General features: G+C 42.3%; 1 protein-coding gene across 2 annotated transcripts; it reads left to right on the forward strand.

Annotated features, from left to right (window-relative positions):
- On the forward strand, nucleotides 1-24,713 carry LOC115550598 (dispanin subfamily A member 2b-like). Of its 2 annotated transcripts, none has more exons than XM_030365770.1 (3): nucleotides 1-114; nucleotides 21,748-21,880; nucleotides 24,331-24,713. In XM_030365770.1, exons 1-3 carry the CDS (start codon nucleotides 53-55, stop codon nucleotides 24,499-24,501), a joined length of 366 nt encoding a protein of 121 aa, XP_030221630.1. In that variant the 5' UTR covers nucleotides 1-52; the 3' UTR covers nucleotides 24,502-24,713. The 2 variants fall into 2 exon arrangements, with proteins under 2 accessions (XP_030221630.1, XP_030221629.1); XM_030365769.1 differs by lacking the exons at nucleotides 21,748-21,880; nucleotides 24,331-24,713 and adding exons at nucleotides 387-519; nucleotides 1,817-2,208 and having other exon boundaries at nucleotides 10-114.
- Nucleotides 24,714-25,851: the final 1,138 nt, after the last annotated feature.

Consider the following 25,851-nt stretch of genomic DNA (forward strand, 5'->3'; position numbering starts at 1 on the left):
AGACTTGATAAAAGCACACTGCTTCTTGCACCGCCCTACTTTACTTCATAAGATGGAGATGAAGGAGGTTCGGGCAGCACCACCATCAGACTATCAGGAACTGCAATTTAACAGGTATATCATTGTATTGAATGTATTTGTATATAAAGATGTCATGTATGGGTTTTCTTTTTTACAACAATCAATTGTTGATTGCAGTTATCCCTGTCAAAAATGTGGCTGAAAACTTATACTTATTAAATTAAACTGTAAAAGTCTAATATGAGGATGTTTTGTGAAAATCCTATTTGTGGGCTGTGAATTTCTTTTCATCGTTCAATTCATCAAGAATACAATAGAGGTAACTTTCCAATATAAGATACTTCCATGGTTCTGTGTTGGTCCAGGGACCAACACACTGTTGTGACCATCGGCCACCCTGTGGAGCATCCCAGAGACTATGTGGTATGGTCCATCTGCAGCCTCTGCCACGGAAACCCCTTATGCTTCGGACTGGTGGCGCTGATCTTCTCAATCAAGGTAGGCCTTTGCTTTGTTACGCTTTAAAGATGCTGTGGATTCGATTTAAGAACTATACTTTGAGTGCAATTGGTTAGAAATGTTATGTCTTACATGTTAATGATTGCGAGTGAAATGCTCAGTGACAAAGTTTGTTCTGGTTGCGCCAGGCTCTGTCATTGGGGGTCAAGCAGCGAAGCTGCGAGACAACCATTGTCATTCTACGTTTTCCTATTATTGGTGTGAATGATGAAGTCATTCACATCTTTGAACTGCTACATATTTGATTTTATTATTTTCATTACGCGACTCCTTCAACATACTTCAACGTAGAAACATCATTCAAACATCAAAACGTTATCAGCTCTAGCGCCACCAACAGGTCAAAGTTGGACATGCATTCATGTTTATAACTTTGGACCCATTCATCCAATATTCACAAACAAGGTATCATTGGAATCCTTGGGCTAAGCCGAGTTCAACACACCCTATGACGTCATTTGGCGCCTTGATGGATTTTCAACTTCATGTATCCAAACTAAACTTGGCTCATAGTCTTATGACCCCATCCTGATGATATCATTACAGTAAGTGCCCGGTCATTCAGCTGTTCAGCACCCAGGCTCTGGAACTTCCTCCCCCCACACATAAAACAGTCAGATACCATTACAACCTTCAAGTCACAACTCAAAACTCACCTGTTCCAAATTGCACAGAACGTCTAACTGATGTCTTGTTTGTTTTGTTTTTGTTGTTTTTCCCCAATGTCTTGTTTTTAAACGATTTATGATGATTTTATGCTATGTAAGGTGACCTTGGGTGCCTTGAAAGGCGCCGCTAAATTAAATGTATTATTATGATGCCCAAATAATTGGGCATCATCAATGCCTAGGGGGGCGTTGTTAGCAGCAAAATCAATTGCGGCCCTTAGAAAGCTACTTCAATGTATTTTTTTTTTTGTTGTATTTTCTAGCCACCTGTCCGATTAAGTCTGTCCACCAAAATTAGTTTATTGAGTCCCATTGCTGCTCGCAGCTATATTTTCGATTTGAGGCCGCTCCCAGTGCACTTCCAACCATTCAGGAAATACGTCTTGCCTGTCAACCTCTAACACTTTCTCAAATGTGGGGAAACATAGGAAGGAAGCATGCAGGGCGTTTTGAGGGGTTGGTTATTTTCAAAATCTTGCGCTTTTCTGCTCTTTTCTTGTGCAACACTGGATCTTACCTACAGCAACTTTTCCGACGACATGGCCTTGAACCTCTGTTTGAACATAGCATTCACTCGTTCATCTTTCTTTCTTTTCTCTTTGTTGCAGGCAAGAGACATGAAGGTGATCGGAGACCTGCAGAGAGCCAGGGGATACAGCAAGTGGGCTCTGGTCTTCAACGGGGCTGCGCTGATCATTTCTTTTTTGATTATCCTTGGTTTTTTTATTTTTTTGTGCATGAGAACCTTTCTCTTTGGCCGTCCTTATTTTTATTGGTAGGGACATGTCCCTACCATTGTCAAAAAAACAGTTAATTGCCCGTGTAACAAAAATCATAATGATGCTGAATTTAATTAAATTACCAAGTAATGCGCTTTGTAACCATCAGCACAGCAAAATTAATATTTGTTGTTACTTTGCGCCACCTTTCAGAAATTTGTGGATTTGAAAATAGTTTCAGCAGCCGCCCCAGCGAGCTCTCCAAGTTAATGATGCATAATGTCCGTAAAATTAAAAAAATTTTGAATTAGGGTAGTATCTTTGGCTGAATGTACTGAATGTTACTACACTTTGCATTAAAGTTTCAGCTAAAATAAATGTTTTACAATGGAACATTATTTTAAATAATACATGCGCTATTTGTGATCCAATGCAATGGTCTTGTACATAACAGCTTCAGCTGAGTCAGAGAATGAGACTGAGTAGGAGATGGAGGCTGGTTCAACGGCGGTCGTGGCAGGGCCCCATGCAGGGGCTAGGGCAGGTCTAGCAATGCCACTGCAAAGGTCTTTATGAGTTATTATATGCAAATTAGTTATTTCAACTGTGGACATGCGGCATTACAATGACAAGCTGCAAGCAGGGACTACGCTTACATTAAAAGTAACATCATGACAATGTGTCTGCATTAGAGCCTCAGACCGAAAATTATGTGAAAATACCGAAGTTATCCTTTAACAAAGACGCATTCTGAATGGAAATACATCAGAGGAACCATCAGGCGTCTTTCCTGAGCAAAAGACACAGTGTTGCTCTCCAAAAGATAGGTTTACACCCACGGCAGGGAAGGGACAGACAGAAGGAGAGGAGGCTACAGAAGCAGAGACTGGAACAGACAGGAGCAGGGACGAGACAGAGTGAACATTTGGGAGGAAAGGCCCCTCTAGGACCCCGACCCCAAAAACAACAGGTGTCCCATTCATTTATTATACACAAAAGACTTAATTCTTATGTTACAATTTTCAGTTACAAGATTAATTCTAATTGAATTATTTCTACTTCACAGTACCGTAATATATATATTTTTTTTAAATGTAACTATAAACACTTTTTTACCATTAAAGATACAATCAAATCTGGATTCTGCACTAGGCGCATTGTAAAACAATAAAGTATAAACAAAAACGCATGCATTCTCTATAAGTGATTATCAACCAATGTGCATGATTATGCTAATATATGCTTAACGTGTGCATATGTATAGGTACAAGTATACTATACTCACTAACAAAGTGGTTCACAATGTTTGTTGCTATAATCCTTTCAGAAAAACCTGGTTATAGTATCAGACAGTACAGTCGCAACCTTTGTAGTAATGGCTGACTCTGGAAATGTTGAACTTCAAGTGCCAATTATGGAGCCACCATGTGTTATTCTATTCTACATAACATGTTTTTCCCCAAATCTCCATGTCCAGTCTCAAGCAAGAGCTGTTATCAGTGTGATCAGTTTGTACAAGACAATCTATGTACAAGACAGCGTGCTCCCCCTCAGCCCACGGTGGTAGTCGTAAGGTTAGCTCCCTGTGACACTGGAGCCGGTCGTCAACCCGAATGGCTAAGGTGATTAGCTGGTCGAAGTTCGGATGATGCTCCCGGGACACCAGCACATCTTTGTCGTCAAAGATATATATTACCTGCTCTGTGCCCTGGATTATAACCATTCTAGTATTTTACTCATTCCCAGTTTATATCTTTAAAGCAGTAATACATCCCATAAAAGGCAGATCCCGCCCCTTGTGAAAGACTGTGGCCAAAGTTGACCAAGTTCACGCACTACACCGAAGGCATTTCACAATCAGTATACATACATTCATCTTTCTTTTTCTTCTCAGCCCTTTAGGATTGAGTAGGTCAGCGCTCACACTGACTTGGCCAAGTAATCTCCTGCCTTGGTTGGTCCCTTTTTTTTTTAGCAGTAATGCGATTCAGTAGTAATGGGTTTACCTTGCAAATGCCTTTATGACCCACTTAATCATGAAGGGATGAGTTGAAAAGAAAGAGATGAAACCTTAACAGTAAATGTGGTCAGGCTGAGAGATGAAGTTTGAGTTGTCAGGCAGCAGAAGTTGTGGCCTTAACTAAGGCATGTATTTTTAAATAGTGGAACTCTCACGCTATGTACTGACTGTGAAATGCTTTTTTTTTGAAGTGCATGGCATTGGTCAACTTTGGCCACAGTCTCAAACCAGGTGCATTTTATGGGTTGAATGACTGCTTTAAAGATATAAACTGCATTAAAGTAAAGGACTGTCAACTCAAACTTAAAATAAACTATCGCAGTTGTGCCAACTTAATTCCTACAGTTAATTAGTAGTAATTAGTAATTTTAAAGTTGAGGCAAGTTGTTGCTTGTCTCCTTCTCCCTCTCCTCGCTCGCCCGTCTCCCTCTCCTCCTCTCGCCCTGCCTCCCTCTCCCGCTCCTCGTCTCCCTTTCCCCCTGCCTCCCTCTCCTCTCCCCCTCCCTAAATAAAAGATACATAAAGCTTCACAAATCTAGTTGCACAGACCAAGAATTCTACGTCAATATGATGTTGAATCAATCATGTTTAAAAACTTCCATTTTGAGTTTGTCTTACACAGTAAATCCTAGTAACAATTACACAAACGGACAATAAACCAGCTTTTTTCATTTTAAACCATTTTGCAAGTTTAAAATAAATGAAAAGTTTGAACGTAAACATAAACAGCCCTTGCCGCCATGGGCGTAGTGGACGCGGGGGACATGTCCCCCGCACTTCCGGTATCGTGCGCTCTGTCCCCCGCACTTTTTACAGCCATTACAACCATTCAAATCAATTTTTTTACACGTGGAAAAGCGTTTTTCCGAGCCGCCTTTGAACACACCATGAGCAGGCGGAGACAGGTGGCAAACATCGCTGCCGTGTTGTGATTTCAATCACACTGACGTTGAATCAGATCTGTTTCAAGCATGTTCATCAAACCAGCAGCCAAGAGGCAAAATACTTTACCTAGTTTTTTCCAAACAAACCGTGTAAGTTGGGTAATGCTGTTGCATGTTGTTTAGCTAAATGATGACTGACTAATAGATGTCAACATATTAAGTTAAGCTAGTTAACAATTGTTAACTGCTACCTATGCTAAATCTCTTTCTAGGTGCAGAGGTGATAGTAACTAGTTACATTTACTCTGTGACATTTACTTGAGTAACTTTTTGGATAAATTGTACTCTTAAGAGTTGTTTCACTGCAAAATACTTTTTTACTGATATTATTCTTAAGCAGGGGTGTCAAACTCATTTTGGTTCAGGGGCCACATACAGCCCATCTGATCTCAAGTGGGCTGGACCAGTAAAATAATCACGGATCTAATTAGCCCAACAAATTTATTCACAGATAGGCCAATGGAATTTAAATAAATTGCATTTCACATTTATTATTGACTGCTTCATTTTTATAGAGTTGAGGGAATACATTTTTACATCTGAACACCTGAACCAACTCACCACACTAAACAAACTCAAGTGGGAGCTATGAAGAAAGCTATCATACTGCCTTGAAAATGTAAATGTGCACATATAAATAAAATGAACAAACATAAAAGTTATAGCAGTGCATTAGCAATGAGATTAGGCTACATCAGATCAAACTGTTTTGTAGGCTACTGAAGCTGAGAATGATATACTGCACAATATTCATTGTCTTTTAACATGAAACCTGAGTAAACCTATTTTCAAAGATCTGTATTCAGAGTGCAAACATTTATGAAAGAGCATCACAAGAAATAGGCCCAGGCCTACTGGCTGATGAACTTTGTTTTTTCCCACTGTAGTCTATTTGCTGCTGCTGGCTCCTGAAACTTGGCATCTTTTAACCTTTACGAATATATCAATATCAGGTGTCAAATCCTGAGTAGCAGCACATTTCACAATGTCATTCAAGTGTGTGTTTGTTAACCTTGAGCGGTGCTATGTTGTATTTACCTTCATTACTGAGAACACCTGTTCACAAAGATAGGGAGTCCCAAACATGGATAAAACCTTTGCAGCCAGGGATGTTAATTTGGGGTACCCTGGCAAGAGATATTGTTAAAAGGTGTCCAAGCCCACAGACGCAAATTTCTCCTTCAAATTGGTATCACACTGCAAGTCAATTATCTCGAGTTGGATGTCAGTTGGCATGTCAGAAGGCTTGACTGTAAATGGCGAGCGAAAAACGGCAAATTCCTTCTCTAGTTCACTGTAGACCTGAAACCTCCGCTCGAACTCCTGCAGCAATCCTGTTATCTTGTCTTTGTATTGATCCATATCAGCATTACTTCCGGTCGCACGCACAGCGGTTAGACATGGGAAATGGGCGGTGACACCACTAGACAGCAGCGTCTCCCAGAGTGACAGTTTTAACTTGAATGCGCGGATGCTGTCGTTATAGTGAGTGACTATTTTTCTGCGGCCCTGCAACATTTTGTTAAGACTATTCAGGTGCTGTGTAATATCCACAATAAAGGCAAGATCCTGCACCCACTGCGGACATTTAAGTTCCTTCACTGGGCTACCCATTTTCTCCATGAATTGTCCAATATCCTCTCATAGCTCAAAGAAACGCTTGAGTACGGCACCTCAGCTTAACTACCGTACTTCAGTGTGGTATGGTAGGCCAGCCTAAATGTCATTATCTCTGAGAAAGTGTCAAACTGACGGTTATTCAGACCTCGCGCTCTGATGAAATTTACAGTTTTTACAACCACAATCATAACATGATCCATTTTTTGTGTTTTGCAACACAATGCTTCTTGATGCAAAATACTTTTTTACTTATATTATTCTAAAGCAGGGGTGTCAAACTCATTTTGGTTCAGGGGCCACATACAGCCCATTTGATCTCAAGTGGGCCGGTCCAGTAAAATAATAACGGATCACAAGGATCTATATTAGCACAACACATTTATTCACAGATAGGGCAATGGAATTGAAATAAAATTCATTTCACATTTATTATCAACTGCTTTATTTTTATAGAGTTGAGTGTAGATTTTTACACCTGAACCAATTCACCACACTAAACAAACTCAAGTGGGAGCTATGAAGAAAGCTATCATACTGCCTTGAAAATCTAAATGTGCACAGATAAATAAAATGAACAAACATAAAAGTTATAGCAGTGCATGAGCAATGAGATTAGGCTACATCAGATCAAACTGTTTTGTAGGCTACTGAAGCCTGAGAATGATATACTGCACAATATTCATTGTCTTTTAACATGAAACCTGAGTAAACTTATTTTCAAAGATCTGTATTCATCAGAGTGCAAAAATTGCTTAACGATTCCGCTTATCGGTTCCGGTCGCGGCAAATGCGTCATGACGTCACACGTACGCTGCTTTGTTTTGGTTCAGAACGCAGCAAACATGGCGCCGCCGAGGAAGAAGCGCATTGTGCATTCACACCAAACGCGACAGGGCGACAAGATCCCATGCAAAGTGAACGTAGAGACGCGAGAAAACCAGCGACAAGTTTTGATTTGTCACGCCACACTTTCGCCGTGCACAGGCGAGCGCGTTCACAAGGATTTGTGCCGCGACAAATTCGCTCAAGTTGAAATATTTCAACTTTGACACGAATTTCGCGTGATGACAGCCAATCAGCGTTCAACAGCGTGACAACTGAGTGACATGTGTAACGTAACAGCCAATCAGTGTTCAACCGTCAAACTCACCGTGCAGTTCAGTCCGGGGTGAACTTCAGCATGGAGGAGAAAGTGATTGTTGCTGTTTGCGACTCCCGGAGCTCTATATATGTAATACAGTAGTATATAAGTAAGGGATAATGCCCGATGAGGTGTCCATTATCAGGAATTAATGGACGACGTGGAGGCGCGAACCGGTTGCATCGGCGAAGTCCATTAATTCCTGATAATGGACACCTCGAAGGGCATTATCCCGCTTATACCACGGTCACTTACCAACGGTGACCAAATTAAGACCATTAATTTATATTTTCATGCGTTTTACAATTCGAACATAAAAAAGTCTGCAAATTCCTTCTCTAGTTCACTGTAGACCTGAAACCTCCGCTCGAACTCCTGCAGCAATCCTGTTATCTTGTCTTTGTATTGATCCATATCAGCATTACTTCCGGTCGCACGCACAGCGGTTAGACATGGGAAATGGGCGGTGACACCACTAGACAGCTGCGTCTCCCAGAGTGACAGTTTTAACTTGAATGCGCGGATGCTGTCGTTATGCTGAGTGACTATTTTTCTGCGGCCCTGCAACATTTTGTTAAGACCATTCAGGTGCTGTGTAATATCCACCATAAAGGCAAGATCCTGCACCCACTGCGGACATTTATGTTCCTTCACTGGGCTACCCATTTTCTCCATGAATTGTCCAATATCCTCTCATAGCTCAAAGAAACGCTTGAGCACGGCACCTCAGCTTAACTACCGTACTTCAGTGTGGTATGGTAGGCCAGCCTAAATGTCATTATCTCTGAGAAAAGTGTCAAACTGACGGTTATTCAGACCTCGCGCTCTGATGAAATTTACAGTTTTTACAACCACAATCATAACATGATCCATTTTTTGTGTTTTGCAACACAATGCTTCTTGATGCAAAATACTTTTTTACTTATATTATTCTAAAGCAGGGGTGTCAAACTCATTTTGGTTCAGGGGCCACATACAGCCCATCTGATCTCAAGTGGGCCGGTCCAGTAAAATAATCACGGATCACAAGGATCTATATTAACACAACACATTTATTCACAGATAGGGCAATGGAAGTGAAATAAAAATCATTTCACATTTATTATCAACTGCTTTATTTTTATAGAGTTGAGTGTATAGATTTTTACACCTGAACCAATTCACCACACTAAACAAACTCAAGTGGGAGCTATGAAGAAAGCTATCATACTGCCTTGAAAATCTAAATGTGCACATATAAATAAAATGAACAAACATAAAAGTTATAGCAGTGCATGAGCAATGAGATTAGGCTACATCAGATCAAACTGTTTGGTAGGCTACTGAAGCCTGAGAATGATATACTGCACAATATTCATTGTCTTTTAACATGAAACCTGAGTAAACTTATTTTCAAAGATCTGTATTCATCAGAGTGCAAAAATTTCTGAAAGAGCATCACAAGAATTATGCCCAGGCCTACTTGCTGATTCACTTTGTTTTTTCTCACTGCAGTCTATTTCCTGCTGCTTGCTCCTGAAACTTGGCATTTTTTAGCCTTTACGACTGCATCACTATCAGGTGTCAAATCCTGAGTTGCAGCACATTTCACAATGGCATTCAAGTGTGTGTTTGTTAACCTTGAGCGGTGCTTTGGTTTATTTAGGTTCATTACAGAGAACACATGTTCACAAAGATAGGTAGTCCCAAACATGGATAAAAACTTTGCAGCTAGGGATGTTAATTCCTTCTGGCAAGAGATATTGATAAAATGTGTCCAAGCCCACAGACGCAAATTTTTCCTTCATAATTGTATCACACTGCAAGTCAGTTATCTCGAGTTGGATGTTAGCTTGCATGTCAGAAGGCTTGACTTTAAATGGCGGGCGAAAAACGGCAAATTCCTTCTCTAGTTCACTGAAGACCTGAAACCTCCGCTCTAACTCCTGCAGCAATCCTGTTATCTTGTCTTTGTATTGATCCATATCAGCATTACGTCCGGTTGCACGCACAGCGGTTAGACATGGGAAATGGGCGGTGACACCACTAGATAGCTGCGTCTCCCAGAGCGACAGTTTTAACTTGAATGTGCGGATGCGGTCGTTATACTGAGTGACTATTTTTCTGCTGCCCTGCAACATTTTGTTAAGATTATTCAGTCGCTGTGAAATATCCACCATAAAGGCAAGATCCTGCACCCACTGCGGACAATTAAGTTCCCTCACTGGGCTACCCATTTTCTCCATGAACTGTCCAATATCCTCTAGTACCTCAAAGAAACGCTTGAGCACGGCACCTCAGCTTAACCACCGTACTTCAGTGTGGTATGGTAGATCAGTCTGAATGTCAAACTAATGGTGATTCAGACCTCGCACTCTGATGAAATTTACAGTTTTGGCAACCACAATCATAACATGATCCAATTTTTGTGTTTCGCAACACAATGCTTCTTGATGCAAAATACAGTGGAAAGCCCAAAAATCTTGTTCCCCATTTGCGGAGTGTACTTTCTCTCAGGATTTTGTCGCAAGGCCTGCCTTTCTCCCGAACGTTGATGGTGCGCCATCTGTACCCAGGCTGAGGGCACGGGACCAGTCCACTCCGACCTTGTCCAGCACTTCAAGGAGAGAGCTGAATATGTCATTCGCTGTTGTAGTGTCCTTAATAGGGACCAATCAAGGAACTCCTCTGTCATTGTCAAAGTCTCATCAACAGCCCGAATAAATATGGCCAGTTGAGCAATATCTGTTATATCAGTGCTCTCATCAATTGCAACCGAAAAAGCAATAAATGACTTGATTTTGTCATTAATTTGGCTGCCAAAGTCTCCTGAGAGCTCTGTTACCCTATCTGCGACAGTGTTCTTCGACAGACTAATGTTGGCGAAGGCAGATCGCTTTTCAGGGAACACGACTTCTGCAGCCTTCAGCATGCATCTTTTCATGAACTCACCATCAGAAAATGGCTTGGATGCTTGCACTCTCTCGTAGGGATGGGAATCGAGAACCGGTTCTTGTTCAGAACTGGTGCCGAGTCAACCGATTCCTTGGAATCATTGGCAAGCCTGCTTAACGATTCTGCTTATCGGTTCCGGTCGCGGCAAATGCGTCATGACGTCACATGTACGCTGCTTTGTTTTGGTTCAGAACGCAGCAAACATGGCGCCGCCGAGGAAGAAGCGCATTGTGCATTCACACCAAACGCGACGGGGCGACAAGATCCCATGCAAAGTGAACGTAGAGACGCGAGAAAACCGGCGACAAGTTTTGATTTGTCACGCCACACTTTCGCCGTGCACAGGCGAGCGCGTTCACAAGGATTTGTGCCGCGACAAATTTGCTCGAGTTGAAATATTTCAACTTTGACACGAATTTCGCGTGATGACAGCCAATCAGCGTTCAACAGCGTGACAACTGAGTGACATGTGTAACGTAACAGCCAATCAGTGTTCAACCGTCAAACTCACCGTGCAGTTCAGTCCGGGGTGAACTTCAGCATGGAGGAGAAAGTGATTGTTGCCGTTTGCGACTCCCGGAGCTCTATATATAATACAGTAGTATATAAGTAAGGGATAATGCCCGACGAGGTGTCCATTATCAGGAATTAATGGACGACGTGGAGGCGCGAACCGGTTGCCTCGGCGAAGTCCATTAATTCCTGATAATGGACACCTCGAAGGGCATTATCCCGCTTATACCACGGTCACTTACCAAAGGTGACCAAATTAAGACCATTAATTTATATTTTCATGCGTTTTACAATCCGAACATAAAGTTTTCCACAAAGCATAAATTTGTTTCCCTGGTTACGCCTGAGGGTCCGACTACTTCCCGGAACCACCATTACACGCCCGTTGGGTTCTCATGCAACGGAAACGTTGTTCACTCCTCCAGTAATTAGGACGGACCATAGCTACGACTTTAGAACGGGAGATGACGATACGCCAGCTAGCGCATTAATTGAGAACGGTAAACAGACAATTTGACGGAACTACTTGTCCAGGTGTCCGTATATCAGGAGTTAATGCACACCCTGCATCCAATCAGAATCGAGTATTCCCGCAGACCGTGGTATAATATAATTTATACAACGGGGGGCCTAAATCCAGCGATCTGATTGGTTCCTAACTGTTGTATAATGAGCGTATACATAACTGCTATGACGCCCGGTCATTTTGTGAAAGTATCACTCCGCGCCTTGAAGTGGAAACCGTTACAACCGTTCTCTCGGAGGGACGCTAAAGTGTGTTGCATAGCGACCGTCGTGCATTTTGAAGGCAGCCAGGAGGGACTACTTTTTGGTAGTCTTTAATAAAACGGCTACTTTGACTTTCTTGGTTTCTGTTAAATGTAGTGTGTCGATGACTTTCGTTTCGCCATAACAGTAACCGTTGTATAAAAGCAATAGATCACTTCAGTCAGTGGCATGTGCTCATTATACCACTGTGAAGGGGGTCGCCGGCCCTCCGCTGCGCGTCGGGGCCGGACAACGCCCCTTAACAGTGGTATAATGAGCACATACCACAGCCTGGCGTGATCTATTGCTTAAATAATTGTATATATAATATCACGGCCAACTGCTCTGTGCGCCTCCGGATGGCCGTAGCGTGGGGAGCTCTCATAGGGATTGGGCTTCTCGGGGTTTGTTTACCGGCGTTGCTATGGTTTCCGGTCTTGTGTGTTCCAATGGTTTATTAGGTAGGCCCATCTAATAAATCTCTGTCTTATCAATACTTCATTTTGTTTATGTCAGTTGTTCTTTCAATTGGTGATATTTTTTTTTATGATGAGGCTCATAGTGGCGCCGAATATTTTATTCTTTGAGCACTGAAACTTGGTGATTACATACCAAGCACACTGCTTTTGTATTCACCTCTGTGAATAAATAATTCTGTCCATTTTTTCTGGAAAACTCTGCACTGAATCCACTTTTCTTCTTTTTGACAAAAGACATTTTGTTAATGGGGATGTCACACTTGATAACTTCTTAATTGTGGTGAAACAAGGACAAGTGTGGATTTCTTCCTTTTTATTTTTATTTTGGCTGGGGTGAGCATTTTGGTTATTTCTTTAGAAAATCATAGCTCATCACAGGAATGGGCTAGAGACTTACTTTTTCTTTTTGACATACTCAGAAATGTATGTTCTACAAGTCGTGGGCCTGATCAAATCATCTCGCGGGCCGGGGCCGTATGTTTGACACCCCTGTTCTTAAGTAACAATACTCCTACTTGACTACAAGTTTTGGCTACTCTACCACCTAGGAATAAACCCACTCCTCACATTTCTGCACAGAACTTGCTCACTATTGTTTTGCACATATTTTTTTTAATCTTCATACAATAGATGAGCAGGGTCAGGGAGGAGACAGTGGAACTGAGTCCAGCAGCAGCAGGAATGAACAGGGAGGGTCACAGCAGGTGAGGAGAAATTATAACCCAAGTCCTTAGAACGTCTCTGTTATAACTGGCTGAGAAAAAATATTGATAGCATAATAAGGACTTTGAGGTTAAACTCTACAACAATTTCATTACTACTACTGTATTCCTAATTCTATTTCAAAATGTTGCTTTCCACATATTTTTGAATCTTTATTGCCACAATAGAAAGAGAAGGGTGAGAGAGGAGACAGTGGACCAGAGGCCAGCAAGGATGATCATGCAGGGTCACAGGTGAGAAGAGAATATAACTCGCTGAGAAAAAATATAGATAGCATAAAGTGACTTTGCGATTAATTTCCACAGCTATGTCACCACTACTATCCTTAATACTATTTATAAGTTTGGCTTTGCACATTAATTATCTACATCATTGAAGGAGAAATTGTAGGAGAAATAATAACTGGCTAAGGAAATGTCTATAGGATAAGAGTAACTCTAAGATTAGCATTTCCACAGCTATTTCTGAACTAGTCTTATTTATACTCCCAAATGTTATTGTCTGTGTTGCAATAGGTAGCACAGGGAGAAGGTCATGTGTCAGGGGAGAGACCAGGCTGCAGCATTGACAGTCAGGGAGAGGCTTCAGACAGAGATACAACAGAGGATGGATCGTCTGTGGGCACTTTAAAACTCCATCAGCCAGATCTTAAGACCATTGTGTCTCAGAAGTGGGCAGATTTCAGAGACAATCTCTAAGATTTCAGAGACAATGGTATCAGGACTTCCCTTGGCTTCTTTTCATCCCAGGTGTTGAAGGAGCATTGTGCTTTTGCTGTCACAAAGGCCTTTATATTCATTGACTGGCCAAACAAAACTCCCAATTCATGAGCCCACTGCAAAGAGTCACGAACAACCGAAGAGGCTGTGCAGGCATGCTGTGTGATTAGGTTCACACAATGGGCCCCGCAATGTATCACAATGGGCCCCGCTTATGATCAGGAAACTTGAAAAAGTGCAATTAGCAATGTTCAAGTCCAAGTATGACTTTCAGTCAAGCAGAGAAGCTGCTACCATTCTGCAAAGACTATTGCCAGAAGTCAGGGGTCTCTTTGAACAAGTAGAAATACTTGTGCGGTTGCTTATTACTGTGCCTGCCTCCTCCGCTGAGGCTGAAAGAAGCTTCAGTGTTCTTCGGAGGTTAACAACCTAGCTCAGAAGCACAATGACACAGTCTCGGCTCAAAAGAGTTGCTGTGTGTCATATCCTCAAAGATAAGCTGGACAAACTAAACAGGAGACAAATTGCTCAACAATTCATTGCGGCTAATGAGAGGCACAGAATCACATATGGCTGCTTCACTTAGGTGAGATCAGTGAACTGTATACAGTGTACTACGTACATGTTGTAGTGACTAGACCATGACTGACATGTGATACCACCATGTCTGGGGGCACCCAGTATTGCCTTCATGGAAAATGGAATGCACCTTGCAGTCCATGCTAAGTTCAGAAATACATTCTGTGAGTATTGGAACTGTTAGGGGAATACCAATGTTTCACTGTTGATTGTAAACTGATAACGTTGAAATAAATGACTAACAAATGTGGCCAGATGTCAGCCAAGGCCCAGCGGAGGGCCACAAATATTAACATCACAGTTATTTAACTGTAGAGGATAATCAACAAAGAAACTGTTGCTTTTTATTTAATATAACCATAATTCAATTGTTATTATACTATTGTTTCTACTTGTGTTTAAAAGACACCTAGAACTGAAAATATTATTTTGTAATATAGTTAATCAGGAGAGCCTGTAGCCTTTGAATCCTTTAGGGGCCACTCACACTAGGGCCGCGGCCCGTGCCCGAGCTCATTTGCATACTAAAGTCTAGAACGTTTGGCTAGTGTGACCACGCCATTCGTATTCCAGCACGGAACAGCCCCTTGGCCACGGCACACTTGGGAGAGGTGTGCCATGGCCAAAGCATAGATGCAAACGAGATGACACGCGGATACGCAACGTGAGCTGGATGACGTAGTCCTTGTGCGACCCTTCTTTCTTTCTAGGTCCATGCCCTTCTTCCCCACAACAATCATTTTAAACAATGGCGGCAAGTGGTTCACGAGTGGGTTTACCTTGGTGCGATAGTGAAGTCAAGTGTTTACTTGAAATTTGGGCCGACGACAGCATTCACGTTGTTGCTCTCCATTGTTGTTATGGCGGCGAGGATGCTTGGTGACGACGTATTTATCGTATTACGACGTGATAACGTTTTTATGAAGGAGCAATCGTGCCCAGGCCACGGCCTTTGGGGGCAGTGTGACCACGGGCTAGCGGGGGGAGTGGGGAGGGGGGGAATCGTACTGAATCTTCCTCCAGCACGGAACAGGCAAACTTGCCTAGTGTGAGTGCGCCCTTAGTTCAAGAGGGAAATACTGACATGGATGTTTAAAGATGTAGTTTATATTTAATTTCAAAGAGACTTTTTGTTTATTATTTATTTATTTGCAGATATTATTTGACTACTGCATTATTTGTGTTTTAAAGGCAGCAGCTATAGATCATACCATTGGTCTTAGTCTTGATTAATTTTGCAGTCTGTGCTGTTATAGTTGAGGACAGCAAATGTAAAATTGCTACATCTTCATGTCGATATGTTTATTGTTGTCACTTTTTCTTGTCACTTTTTGCCATCCAATTAAATTATGTTGCTTATTACACTGTTACCTTGTCACTTCCATTCCATTTTGGTGCTGATAATTTGAAACAGGAATGGTGTTTTACAGAACTTTTCGTGTTCAGTGTTGTCATTTGCAGAGCCGGACAGTAACGGAGTACATTTACTTGAGTACAGTACTTAAGTACAATTTTGAGGGATCTGTACTTTACTCGAGTATCATTTTTTGGGAGTACTCATGACTTTACTCAAGTACATTTGAGAGGCAAATATTGTACTCTTTACTCTGTTACATTTCTATCCATAACCGTGAGTACTCGTTACTCCTTCTGAAAAATAAAAGGAGAAAAGAAAAATCACGGAAACCCTCAATTTGTTGTTTCCCTCTCAAACGTGATTCCCTCTCAAACTGATTAGGACAGCCTTCAGCCTATCAGCAATCACCTTCGCTTTCCGCCAAAGCCAACTCCATGGTCAGAATTAGATGACACGATTGTTGATTTGATTGATAAAAAAACGGAGAAACTCACACATACATAGAATTGTTAGCTGAATTTTCTTTTCTGATATTGCATATTTATGTAAGCTGAGCAATTGTTTTTATGTTCTTGAGTATACTGTTATACTGTATACTATTGTGCTATTGCCATGGTAAAAAGATGAAAATTACTTGATTTTACTTTCAATTCCTTTTACATTCTCCAAGGTGTTAACATTTTTCATAACTCCATGTAGGACGTTTCTATACATAAATGTAAGCACTGTGGCAGTAGTAATGCAATATTTAGAAAACATACTCTTGTACTCTTGATACTCAAGTACTTTTAAAAACAAGTACTTCAGTACTTTTACTTAAGTAGACATCAGACTGTAGTACTTTTACTTGTACTTGAGTAAAATTTAGCAAGGGGTATCTGTACTTTTACTCAAGTAAGGAAGCTGTGTACTCTGTCCGCCTCTGGTCATTTGGCACTTAATTATCTGGCTACTCCCCCTGTAGATGGTCAACGGTCATTCTGTGTCAACTCAACCAGAGTTTGGCAGCTTTAGATTTTAGATTTTTACTTTAGATTTTGATAGTATATCATTTTAAAGAAATAAAGTCGGTCCCCTGCTGCTGTGCTGTTTGTGGTCGTGTGGTTCTTTAAACAGTAAGGAGAGGTGCAACTGAATGCGAGAGGATGATAAATCACTCAATGGACCTCTGACCAATTTGTCCCCCTCACTTCTGAAGTGATGGCTACGCCCCTGCTATTTACATGGTTTGTAGTCAACATATAGGATCGATCGGTCGGCGAATTGCGTGTCCGACATCCCGACGGATGTTGGCCGCGATTGTCTCCCGCCGTAGCGCCAAGGCACCACCACCCTACGGCGGTGGTGCCTTGCGGTGGTGGTGCCTCGGCAGCGGGCAGCTGGGCTCCAGCGGGCAGCTGGGCTCCAGCGGGCAGCTGGGCTCCAGTGGGAGACAATCGCGGGCAACAATCCCTTTCTCCTCCATGTCGCAGTTCATGCGCATCAAGCCATTCTTTAAAAAGTGTCAATTTAACACAAAACAAATATTTGGAGTGCTCTTCTTAATCTGACCGATGTGTTTTCAAGGCGGAGCTCCTGACTACTTCCCCAACAGCTTCCGTGCGCCCGGCTGCCAGCCTTGCTTCCTGTAGTCAAAGTTCAAGGTGTCCCCAGACGTAACACGTTACAATAGTGCCAACGAGGACAATTACATGCAGGTCAGGACCTGTGTGTGTGTGTGTTGTACCTGTGTGTGTGTGTGTGTGTGTGTGTGTGTGTGTGTGTGTGTGTGTGTGTGTGTGTGTGTGTGTGTGTGTGTGTGTGTGTGTGTGTGTGTGTGTGTGTGGGTGTGTGTTTGTGTGTGCGTCAGATTTGAGGTGTGAAAACGGCCACGGACCAGATGGCCTAGTGTGAGTGCACCCTCAGACACTCAAGGCCACAAAACAAGTGAAATTTCCGCACATAGCCACAAGAGTTCAGCATCAAGCCACAAACCAAGTTGCAATGCCCACACATAGCCAGAAGAGATTACCACAGAGTACACATACGGGTATTCAGGAGGCGGGAGTTCAGCACCATGCCTAGCCAATCAGAGCACATAACTGAGTCCACGCCTGCCGATTATTAAAGTCACAACACATAGCCCAGGGGGCCAGAAGGCTCCAGGCAGGGCATCGATGGATGCCCAGCTAAGCGTATCTCCACGCGTGCCTATGCACCCTCCATTTGCTTCATAGAGACTAGACCAAACCTTTACCAACAACCAACCTTTTTCCAAACGAACACGGCCGAGCCGTTATGTTTAAAAACATAACGTCTTAGCTTGGTGCGTGCGTCGCTGGCATGCCTTTGTCTTGACGTACGGTGTTTGCGTATGTGTAGGCGTGTGCGAGCGTGTGCGAGAGTGTGCTGCGCTCTGTGTATGTGTCGCTGCCTTTGTCTTGACGTGCGGTGTGTGCGCGTGCGTGTGTGTAGGTGTGTGTGTGCGTTTCCATGTATTTCCGTGCGCATGTGCGTGTGTGTATGCGGTGTGTACGTGCGTGCTTGCGGTGTATGTATGCGTTTGCGCGTGCTGTGTGTGTGTGTGTGTGAGCTACAGGCTGCTTGGCACATGCGCACATAAGTAACTTGAGTAACTGGTGTGACAGGCCTGCTATTATAGTAGTAAGATGACGATTTTCTTGAACGAGTTTTGAGTGGTCCTGAGACAATATATTCAACAGAGAGGTGTTTTCTTGTCCAGCCTTCTCAAAATCTCTCTAAGCCGACACTGCATTGCTTTTTGCCTCTGATTTTGCATGGGCAGCAAAGCCCCCATCCTTGAACATTGCCTTTTTTCCATTTTCTAAACCCTACACCTGTGAAGGCAATTATTCAAGAGTATTCGATCCATGTGTGTTGTGCATACCATGAGGCATTGAAATTCTTCTCCTTTCGCAAAATGCGGTCCTAGGAAACTCTTTGAGCTGTGGCTGGAATGGGGCATCCACTCTCGATCTAAAATTGTCTAAGACAAGAACAAGATCAATAAGCCATCAACCATGAACCAAGAATGGGACTCCATAAACTCATTTTGGTTGACAGACATAATCGGTTAGTTGGCTGCATGATGACCGTGCCAGTAATTTCACCTACAATGAAAGCTTTTGGCAAATGGATATCACAATGAAAATATATTGAAGTTGCTTTCTAAGGGCCGGAATAGACTTGCTGCTAACAACGCCACCCTAGGCGTTGATGATGCCCAATTATTTGGGCATCATCAGGATAGGGTCATAAGACTATGGGCCCTATTTTAACGGTCTGAAACGCAAGTAGGAAGCGCAAGTAGCTTTGTGGGCGGTTCTACGTGCTATCGCTATTTTACAGGCGGATAAATGACACTTGCGTCGTGGCGCAAGTGTCAAAAGGGTTGGTCTGAAGCAGCCTAGTTACCCGTAGGTGTGGTTTGGGCGTAACGTCCAACAAACCAATGAGAGTGCCAGCTCCCATCCCCTTTAAGAGCCATGAGCGCATTTGAATCGGACGAGTTGATATTTTGACAGCGCGTCTGCAGTCTCCGATGAGACAGATGCACATGAATTTCAAACTGCAAATGGCTCAGTTTATTGCCAAATAATATGGCCTAATTCACACATGGAATAAGGGGTTTTCTCCACAACTTCAGAAATACTGAGTCCTCAAATAAATTTTGGCAAAGAAAACGTATATGATATAACATATGATATGCGGTAACTGTGGTTCTATTTAATGATATACGCAATACATTATAAACATTGTTTCTTATCAGTATTGTATGCTATCCTAATATGCATGTGTCCCCGCGGTAATAGACATTGCCATTGATTGTATTATGCGTTACGTGTTTAGTTTGCGTGTATTTAAACAGAGCACACACGCGCGCCCGAACACTCACTCGCGGTAAAACAATGTTTTTCACAATCAAATACTCATCAATCCTAAAAGTTATGGGCATGTACGCCTACACGATGTCTCTGTCAAGAAAATATGTGATTGCTGTACGGTGTTTGCAGATGCATTGATTTAAAAGTACAACTTATTACCGCTGCATCAGCTGTTCTTCCCCAAATAATTTACCAAGAATGTGCGGCTAGGTAGATGGGAGAAGCAAAGTGTATGCGCGAGGTGCACAAGCAATCCGTATGCATCGCATGCGCATGTATGCATGCACCCTTAAAATAGCATCTGAACAACGCGCCACTGACTTTAAACCAGGTATTTCCTGGTCAGTATCGCAATGGTATTCAGAAACGGCAAAATACCGTTTGCGCCAGAACACGCCTCCTCCTTCTGCCGAACCGCCCCTTGGGGCGCATGATCAAAAGAGTTGCTGCGAACAGGGTTACTTCCTGTTTGGCGGCTTTGCCGTCAAGTTTGATTGGCTGTCACGGCGAAACGGTTTTGAATTAGAAAAAGTTCTTTGCTACATTTGTTTTACTTGGTCTGAAGATCATATAGCGCAAGTTTCATGAAGGTTGGACATAATTTGTGGCCTGTGGATATGTAATGTTGATATTGACAACTTTCAACATGGCGGCCAGGCTTTGCTGTCAAGTTTGATTGGCTGTGACTGCCAAAAGGTTTAGAATTTGAAAAAGCAGCTTAGTAAATTTGTTAGGCTTGGTCTGAAGATCATATAGGGCAAGTTTCATGATGATTGGACATAATCTGTGGCCTGTGGATATGTAATGTTGATTTTGACAACTTTCAACATGGCGGCCAATTTCTGATGTTCAAATGGGAAATATTTTATGAGCTAATTGGGGCGGTCTGAGAGTATCACCAGACATAGACAATTTATTCGAAATATACTCATGTGACGAGAGAGGAGTCAAAACATATCGACATTAAAAACAGCGCCCCCTAGAGGTCAAAGTTAACCAAATTCATTGAGTGTCCCCATGTTAATGTCCTGGGTCTAAGTACCAAGTTTGGTTATGCTATGTCAAAGGTTTTGAATTGGAAAGATCTTTTATATTTTTACATCAAGCATGGCCTGAAGATCATGTGTGCCAAGAATCGAGATGATTGGACAAAAATGTGTGATAGGAGTAGCATTTTGAAGGTTTTGGACAAACAAAGATGGCGGAAAATCCATCATGGCGGAAAATGACGTCATAGGGGGCGTTGAACTTGGCTTGGTTCAAGGAATCCAAAGATATCTGGTTTGTGAATATTGGATGAATGGGTCGAAAGTTATAAACATGAATGCATGTGCAACTTTGACCTGTTGGTGGCGCTAGAGCTGTTGGGCTAGCGACCTGAAATTGGCTTGTTGGGCTAATGGGGCTGTCCTGAACCAGTGTGCCAAATTTCACAACTTTTCACCAAGGCGTTCTATGGGCTGCCGTAAACTCCCATGACAGAATAATAATAATAGGAAAACATACAAAAACAATAGGTTGTCTCGCAACTTCGTTGCTTGACACCCAAATATCAGACAGTTGTGACAACTTAATTCTTACAGAAAGAGATGAAACCATAACAGTTAATGTGGTCGGGCTGAGAGATGAAGTTTGAGTTGTTACGCTGCAGAAGTTGTTGCCTTAACTAAGGCATGTCTTCCTTTCAATTGTGAAACTCTCACGCTCCGCCACTGGTGACGTGGTCATGAGTAGGTTTTTTTCTCCTCCAAACAGACTTGATAAAAGCACACTGCTTCTTGCACCGCGCTACTTTACTTCATAAGATGGAGATGAAGGAGGTTCGGTCAGCACCACCATCAGACTATCAGGAACTGCAATTTAACAGGTATATCATTGTATTGAATGTATTTGTATATAAAGATGTCATGCATGGGTTTTCTTTTTTACAACAATCAATTGTTGATTGCAGTTATCCCTGTCAAAAATGTGGCTGAAAACTTATACTTATTAAATTAAACTGTAAAAGTCTAATATGCTGATGTTTTGTGAAAATCCTATTTGTGGGCTGTGAATTTTTTTTCATCGTTCAATTCATGAAGAATACAATAGAGGTAACTTTCCAATATAAGATACTTCCATGGTTCTGTGTTGGTCCAGGGACCAACACACTGTTGTGACCATCGGCAACCCTGTGGAGCATCCCAGAGACTATGTGGTATGGTCCATCTGCAGCCTCTTCCAGGGAAACCCCTTATGCTTCGGACTGGTGGCGCTGATCTTCTCAATCAAGGTAGGCCTTTGCTTTGTTACGCTTTAAAGATGCTGTGGATTCGATTTAAGAACTATACTTTGAGTGCAATTGGTTAGAAATGTTATGTCTTACATGTTAATGATTGCGAGTGAAATGCTCAGTGACAAAGTTCGTTCTGGTTGCGCCTGGCTCTGTCATTGGGGGTCAAGCAGCGAAGCTGCGAGACAATCATTGTCATTCTACGTTTTCCTATTATTGGTGTGAATGATGAAGGCATTCACATCTTTGAAATGCTACATATTTGATTTTATTATTTTCATTAAGCGACTCCTTCAACATACTTCAACGTAGAAACATCATTCAAACATCAAAACGTTATGGCGCTAGCCTATCAGCTCTAGCGCCACCAACAGGTCAAAGTTGGACATGCATTCATGTTTATAACTTTTGACCCATTCATCCAATATTCACAAACAAGGTATCATTGGAATCCTTGGGCCAAGCCGAGTTCAACACACCCTATGACGTCATTTTGCGCCATGATGGATTTTCCGCCATCTTGGTCTATGTCAAAAACCTTCAAAATGTATCTCCTATCACAAATTATGTCCAATCATCTCGCAACTTGGCACACATGATCTTCAGGCCATGCTTGACAAAAAACCAAAAATATTTCTCACGGAAATATCTGCGACAGCCAATCAAATTCGACCGCGAAGCTGCCAAATGGGAAGTAAGCCAATTTCTCAGCAGACCTTTGACCTGATCATAACCAAACTTGGTACATAGACCCATGACATCATAATGGGGACACTCAATGAATTGAGTGGTGACCATTGACCTCTACAGGGCGCTATAATTAATGAAGATGCGTTTTAACTCTTCTCTCTTCACATGAGTATACTTCAAACTTATGTTCAATGCCTGTTGATGCTCTCAGACCTCTTCATATAGCTAATAAATTATCTCTCATGGCAACATCAGAATTTGGCTGCCATGTTGAAAGTTGTCAAAATCAATTGTACATATCCACAGGCCACAAATTGTGTCCAATCTTCATGAAACTGGCCTTATATGATGAACAAATTTGTCAAACATCTTTTCTCAAATTCGAAACCGTTTGGCCGTGGCAGACAATCAAACTTAACGGCAAAGCCGCCAAACAGGAAGTAAGCCTCTTCTCAGCAACTCTTTATCATATCATAGCCAAACTTTGTACATACACTCATGACATCATTCTGGGGACACTGTGGCATCCCGCCCCGTAAGCCTCGGCCCGGACCAGCCCGAGGGTTGGTCCTGGACGGCGTGTACCGCCTTCACCCACCTGACGGCGACCGAGAGCAGCCCTTTCGCCTCCCCAATCAGTGTGATTGGGGGACACCTGGCCGAAAGCCGAGGAGTCAATATAAAAGGACTGACATTTGGGCAGACCAGGGAGGAGAGCGAGGAAGGGGGAAGCGCTGGGGTCCGCGAGCAGCTAGAGGCCCACAGAGGCCCTAGAGACCGCAAGTACCCTGTTTGTTGAAGCTGTCTGCAATAAATGCCTTGGATGGCTTTAACCCCCGCTAAACGAGTCATTTATCCGTGGAACCCGGCCCAATCGAGTAGCGGGTTGCCACAACACCCAAACAATTCTGTGACCTTTGACCTCAGGGGGACGTCAAACAGGAAGTGAGCTCATATATCTGCAAGGACTTCATGTATCCAAACTAAACTTGGCTCATAGTCTTATGACCCCCCCTGATGATATCATTACAGTGGGTGCCCGGTCATTCAGCTGTTCAGCACCCAGGCTCTGGAACTCCCTCCCCCCACACATAAAACAGTCAGATACCATTACAACCTTCAAGTCACAACTCAAAACTCACCTGTTCAAACTCGCACAGAACGTCTAACTGATCACTGTCTTGATTGTTTGTTTTGTTTTTGTTGTTTTTCCCCAATGTCTTGTTTTTAAACGATTTATGATGATTTTATGCTATGTAAGGTGACCTTGGGTGCCTTGAAAGGCGCCTCTAAATTAAATGTATTATGATGCTCAAATAATTGGGCATCATCAACGCCTAGGGGGGCGTTGTTAGCAGCAAGTCTATTGCGGCCCTTAGAAAGCAACTTCAATGTATTTTTTCTTTGTATTTTCTAGCCACCTAACCGATTATTTATGTCAACCAAATTAGTTTATTGAGTCCTATTGCTGCTCGCAGCTATATTTTCGAATTGAGGCCGCTCCCAGTGCACTTCCAACCATTCAGGAAATACGTCTTGCCTGTCAACCTCAAAGACTTTCTCAATTGTGGAGAAACTTAGGAAGGAAGCATGCAGGGCGTTTTGAGGGGTTGACAATTTTCAAAATCTTGCGCTTTTCTGCTCTTTTCTTGTACAACACTGGATCTTACCTACAGCAACTTTCCGACGACATGGCCTTAAACCTCTGTTTGAACAAAGCATTCACTCGTTCATCTCTCTTTCTTTTCTCTTTGTTGCAGGCAAGAGACATGAAGGTGATCGGAGACCTGCAGAGAGCCAGGGGTCACAGCAAGTGGGCCCTGCGCTTCAACGGGGCTGCGCTGATAATTTTTTCTTTGATTATCCTTTGTTTTCTAATTATTTTGAGCATTCGAGTCATTCGCCTTGGCCCTCATTTCTTTCGGTACTAAGGACATGTCCCTACCAATGTAAAAAAACAGTTAATTGCCCGTGTAACAAAAATCATAATTATGCTGAATTGAATTGAATTACCAAGAAATGCGCTTTGTAACCATCAGCACAGCAAAATTAATATTCGTTGTTACTTTACGCCACCTTTCAGAAATTAGTGGATTTGAAAATAGTTTCAGCAGCCGCCCCAGCAAGCTCTCCAAGTTAACGATCCATATGTCCGTAAAATAACCCATGGGTACACCAAGGCACTTGATTTGAATTAGGGTAGTATCTTTGGCTGAATGTACTGAATGTTACTACACTTTGCATTATAGCTTCAGCTAAAATAAATGTTTTACAATGTAACATGATTTTAAATAATACATGCGCTATTTGTGATCCAATGCAATGGTCTTTTACATAACAGCTTCAGCTGAGTCAGAGAATGAGACTGAGAGGGAGATGGAGGCTGGTTCGACGGCAGTTGTGGTGGGGCCCCATGCAGGGGCTAGGACAGGTCTAGCAATGCCACTGCAAAGGTCTTTATATTATATGCAAATTAGTTATTTCAACTGTGGACATGCGGCATTACAATGACAAGCTGCAAGCAGTGACTACGCTTACATGAAAGTAACATCATGACAATGTGTCCGCATTAGAGCCTCAGACCGAAAATTATGTGACAATACAGAAGTTATCCTTTAACAAAGACGCATTCTGAATGGAAATACATCAGAGGAACCATCAGGCGTCTTTCCTGAGCAAAAGAGTGTTGCTCTCCGAAAGATAGGTTTCCACCCACTGCAGGGAAGGGACAGACAGAGGAGAGGAGGCTACAGAAGCAGAGACTGGAACAGTCAGGAGCAAGGACGAGACAGAGTGAACCTTTGGAAGGAAAGGCCCCTTCAGGACCCCGACCCCAAAAACGACAGGTGTCCCATTCATTTTTTTTATACACAAAAGACTTAATTCTCATATTACAATTTTCAGTTACAAGATTAATTCAAATTGAATTACTTCTGCTTCACAGTACCGTAATATATATATTTTTTAAATGTAACTATTAACACTTTTTTACCATTAAAGATGTAATCAAATCTGGATTCTGCACTCAGCGTATTGTAAAACAATAAAGTATAAACAAAAACGCATGCATTCTCTATAAGTGATTATCAACCAATGTGCATGATTATGCTAATATATGCTTAACGTGTGCATATAGGTACAAGCTATACTCACTAACAAAGTGGTTCACAATGTTTGTTGCTATAATCCTTTCAGAAAAAACTGGTTATAGTATCAGACAGTACAGTCGCTCTAAACTTTGTAGTAATGGCGGACTCTGGAAATGTTGAACTTCAAGTGCC

The sequence above is a fragment of the Gadus morhua genome, chromosome 9, assembly GCF_902167405.1.
Source record: "Gadus morhua chromosome 9, gadMor3.0, whole genome shotgun sequence".
NCBI classification, from domain to species: Eukaryota; Metazoa; Chordata; class Actinopteri; order Gadiformes; family Gadidae; genus Gadus; species Gadus morhua.

What these genes read in the sequence shown, in the direction of transcription:
- LOC115550598 (XM_030365770.1), top strand. Translation starts at nt 53, where the DNA reads ATGGAGATGAAGGAGGTTCGGGCAGCACCACCATCAGACTATCAGGAA. An exon ending in CAGGAACTGCAATTTAACAG is followed by an intron (nt 115 to 21,747) that starts GTATATCATTGT and finishes GTGTTGGTCCAG; the next exon opens with GGACCAACACACTGTTGTGA. An exon ending in CGCTGATCTTCTCAATCAAG is followed by an intron (nt 21,881 to 24,330) that starts GTAGGCCTTTGC and finishes TCTTTGTTGCAG; the next exon opens with GCAAGAGACATGAAGGTGAT.